Here is a 4,219-nt window from a genome sequence, read left to right on the forward strand (position 1 = left end):
CGGCGGGGAGGCCGAGGCGCGGCCCGCACTGGCCCGTCCGTGGCATCCCCCACCGCGCTGACCCGGCCCCCGCGGCTAAAAGCGACTCGGGTCCGGACTGCGGAACTTCTTTGTGTAAACCCCCCTCCCACCCACTGCGGTGCTTGTAAAGTCGTTGCTTGCTGGAACCCCCGCCTCCAATGTATCGTGTAGACATTGGTAGAAAAACAATGTTTCCGTGGGGTCTACAAGACCCCATCCGTACTTAAGACCCCAGAACCGCCTCCAGGGAGATAAGGCCTTACTTAGAAAGGTCAGGTGCTATGAAGAACAGAATAGCACCTGACCTTTCTAAGTAAGGCCTTATCTCCCTCCAGGCAGTGTCGGGGTTCTTAAGTACAGATGGGATCTTGTAGACCGCATGGAAACATTGTTTTTCTACCATGACAGTTGTTATTATTCCATCATATTCCATCATGGAGACTGTTGACTCCATGAAAACAGGGACCACATCTTGTTTGGACTTAGCTTAATACTGTATGGTCAAGAGCATGGGCTCTGGGGTCACATTGTCTGAGTTAGAATCCTGGCTCACCACTTCAGTAACTTGGTAACCTTGGGCGAACACCACTAAACTTCTCTCCAACTCGGTTTCCTCACCTATAAAATGGAGAGAATAACAGTACTTGCTTCATAGGGTGGTTGTGAAGATTTGATGAGTTAATCTGTGGAAAGGGCTTAGAGTAGGAACTAGCAGGAGGAACTCTCAACTAATATCATATTGTTGTTACTGTTACTACTACTATTATTTAGCTCAGTGCCTAGCATACACTCCATAAATATGTTGAATGGATTTTTTAAAAAGAAGAAGAAAGGTAAAGTGTAGGAAAATATTTGATGGACTTAGAAGCGGTAAAGATACCCTTTAGGGTGAAAACTGTGTCCGTAGGTTATGGTAAGAAACAAGAACTTTGGGGGCAGTTTTAAGGTCTGCAAAGTGCAATCCCAGGTGAGAGGTGTTGGTCAACATGTGTGACCCGTGGCATCAGAGGATTAGGGATGGGTACGGATCCTTAGGCTCAAAAGCACATCCCCTGTCCCTGTGTATTGTGCTATTTTTAATCCTGCAGAGCGCTACAGAATGTCTTATTCCTGCTTTACCGGGAGTAGCAGCCCTGAGTTTGAGTTGTGACTTTGTGTTCTTCTGCCCCTGATCCTGCTCTTTCTGGCTCCACGGAGGTGACGATTGCCTGTTCAAGCCCTGGGCGGTGCTACGCTTAAACCTCCCAGGACCCCCTTGTGTTTCTTGAGAGTGCGCTCATAGCTTAGGTGGTGCTGGGTAAAAAGATTATGGAAGAGCCGTGAGTGACCTAATCTGGTAATAATTAGAGAAGAGCTGGAAGGCAAAACCCAGATAAAGAATTGCCTCTCAACTAATGCTGTACATCTAAGCACTACAAGTTGCTCATAAGCATCTTCTGTAAGGAACATCAATAATAATGGCATCAAAAATAAAGAAGCAGCACTTCCCCTAGTGCCTAGCGTATACCTCCCTCCCCCTCCCCAGTATCTGTTAAAGTGAATAAGTGGCATATGCTGGCATCTCTGGGTTGGAGACCCATATTCAATCGAGTGTTCCCATCAACTGCCTGAGGAGGATAGGTGATACCAGAAACACTAATGGGATGTCAAAGCTGTAACATCTGAGTTATTGCTGGATGAGCTAGCCTCCTACCTTGAGCTAATTTGACAGTTTAGTCCATGGAATCCATTCTTATGAACGACGTGCTTTTTTTTTTGAGTTGGAATCTCACTCAGTCACCCAGACTGGAGTGCAGTGGCCGCTCCCGGCCACCGCAGCCTCGACCTGCTGGGCTCTGGCGATCCTTCCGCCTCAGCCTTCCAAGTAGCTGGAACTACAGGTACGCGCTACCACGCCCGGCTCATTTTTGATTTATAGTAGAGATGAGGTCTCGCCAAGTTGCCCAGGCGGGTCTCAAACGCGTGGGCTCAGGCAATCCACTCACCTCAGCCTCCCAAAGGCGCGGGATTATAGGCTGAGCCACCGAGCCTGGCTGACATGTTTCCAATCCCAGGTTTTATATTCGGTAATATTGTCTCTGAGCGCAATTTAATGTTTCCTGCTTTCAGTTCCTAGGCAGAAGATGGCCAAGGAGAGGTGTCTGAAGAAGTCCTTCCAGGACAGCCTTGAAGACATGAAGAGGCGCGTGAAGGAGAGAAGGAACAAGAACTTGGCCGAGGTCGGCCGGCGCAAGTCCTTCCTGGCCGCGCCGGGCCCGACGAGCAGTAAGGGGTCTTCCCTCTGTCCTTTCCGTCCTTTCCAGTTCAGACTTCACTTAGCCTGATGCCCTTTTCCCATCCTTTTCTAGCCAACACGTCGACACTGCTGAAGAACTACCAGGACAACAACAGAATGTTAGTTTTAGCTTTGGAAAATGAAAAATCCAAAGTGAGAGAAGCCCAGGAGATCATCCTCCAGCTGAGAAAAGAGTGCTACTACCTGGCGAGTGAGCTGTTCGCCCTGAGAGAGAAATTCGCCTTGCCGGCAGGAGGGGTGACTCAGGTATGTCATCACCAAGGCCCAGGTGCACAGGAGGGTAATTGAGATCATGTGGGTCGTTAAAATGAGTTCCTGACAGCTCTGGAGTTCGTGTTACTGCGTTCTTCCTTGGTGCTCTGGCGCAGCTACTGTGCTTGGCCAGGTAAGAAAGCCCCAAGCATGCGGGTGACTGAGGCTGGTGCCTGCCCCACTTGGTTCTGAAAGCCGGGAGCAAGGAAAGGTGTGGAGGAAGTTGCCTAGGCTTCACCCCTCTGTTGCGCTGCGTGTTCACCTGAGTCAGAGAGAGTGCGGCGAGGCGGCGAGGCTGAACGGCTAACGTGGTGGCCCAAGCAGGCTAGTCCAGGAGCACTGCTCAATGCCGTGTGGTGTCTTTGCTTTTCTGCGTTGTTGTGATATATCCAGTAGGGTTTTCTAGAACTCTCTGTATTGGGGGTATGAGGGGTATTTAAATGCTTTTTGGAGGATTCGTTTTTACCTACTTTTTGGCTAAATAAGGAAAGTGATACGTTAACTTCCAGACAAATAATTCCAAACATTGTGCTGATCATATTTTTAATCTGGTTCTGTTTGTGTGAGACCCAAGAGGGCTCAGACCCAGTCCTGCCCCCAAAGGGTCACAGACCTGGGGAAAGTTTGCCTCAGGACAGTCTTTGTGCCTTGCTGGATGTTGGCCTGGAGCAGAGAAATGGCGAGCCACTGCCAGGGAGGAGAAGCTAGCAGGGTGGGCACCCGGAAAGCAACGGCAGTCACCTGTCCCCCGACAGAGGCGTCAGCGAAAGAGGCCTTGCCTCCCTGCAGCTCCAGCCAACCTTACTGATTGCGTGTGTGCACACAGGCAGCACATATGTAGCCAGTGTCGCCAAGAATTGCCGCCACAAAGGTAGATAGGACTTCTTTACTCTCACGTGAGGGCTGGATTATCTAAAACAATTTTTTTCAGGATGTAATTTTTTCTAGCTTTTTCTTTTCCTTTTTCAGTCAGTGGGAGGGGGAACAAATCCCTCCAAAGGTATTTGAACCCTCCGCCACCCTTTCTGGACATTTTGCTGGCATCATCTGGAAATACAGTGGTGTGGTGTGGAGTGAATACTCAGGGAGCCACTTGCAAAAGAGTGGGGGATGGGCCCTTGGACAGGGGTCCAGGGCTTTTGAGCACTTACTAACACGCGGGTGAGTTGCTGGGCCGATGCATGCTTAGCGTCTGCAACATCGAGTGTGTTTTCCGCCACGTTCTTGTGCGCGTCCCGCGTTCTCAGCCGTGGCTCACAGCCCTGTGCCAGGTGGCCCGGTCAGCCCCGCGGGGACGGGCGGGCTCACCGTGTTCCTGTCGCAGGACTTTTCCGACCAACCAGTCGTCGGCTTCCACGCGATTTCTAATAGCCTTCCGCTCCCTGCATTTCGGACAGCCCTTGGTAATGAGGTCTTTAAGGTCAGCGGCTGTCCAGTGAAATATGGTTTTCTCTTTCACTGGCCGTCAGTAATGCTAGTTTCAGAGCGTCGGCTGTGCGGATGTCAAGTGCAAAGCTTTGAAGGGCTGGGCTTTCGGCTGTTGGGTTTCTGACGAACAGCCCAGCCGGGGCGTGATAGCATCGGCACGCGTGTTCGTCGGATTTCAGAAAGCAGTCGAGCGGAACGAGAACGCTTCTCGGGCGCGGAGCT

At 50.8% G+C, this 4,219-nt stretch overlaps 1 protein-coding gene across 1 annotated transcript in view; it reads left to right on the forward strand.

Annotated features, from left to right (window-relative positions):
* The first annotated feature begins 2,144 nt into the window (after positions 1-2,144).
* Positions 2,145-4,219, forward strand: part of SGO1 (shugoshin 1) — a 10,681-nt gene continuing 8,606 nt past the window's right edge. Inside the window, exons 1-2 of the mRNA XM_008057648.1 lie at positions 2,145-2,286; positions 2,370-2,563. Coding sequence (XP_008055839.1) covers positions 2,145-2,286; positions 2,370-2,563 — 336 coding nt within the window. The remainder of the gene's footprint in view (positions 2,287-2,369; positions 2,564-4,219) is intronic.

The sequence above is a fragment of the Carlito syrichta genome, unplaced genomic scaffold, assembly GCF_000164805.1.
Source record: "Carlito syrichta isolate Samal-C Ts95f unplaced genomic scaffold, Tarsius_syrichta-2.0.1 Scaffold303100, whole genome shotgun sequence".
Classification (NCBI taxonomy): domain Eukaryota; kingdom Metazoa; phylum Chordata; class Mammalia; order Primates; family Tarsiidae; genus Carlito; species Carlito syrichta.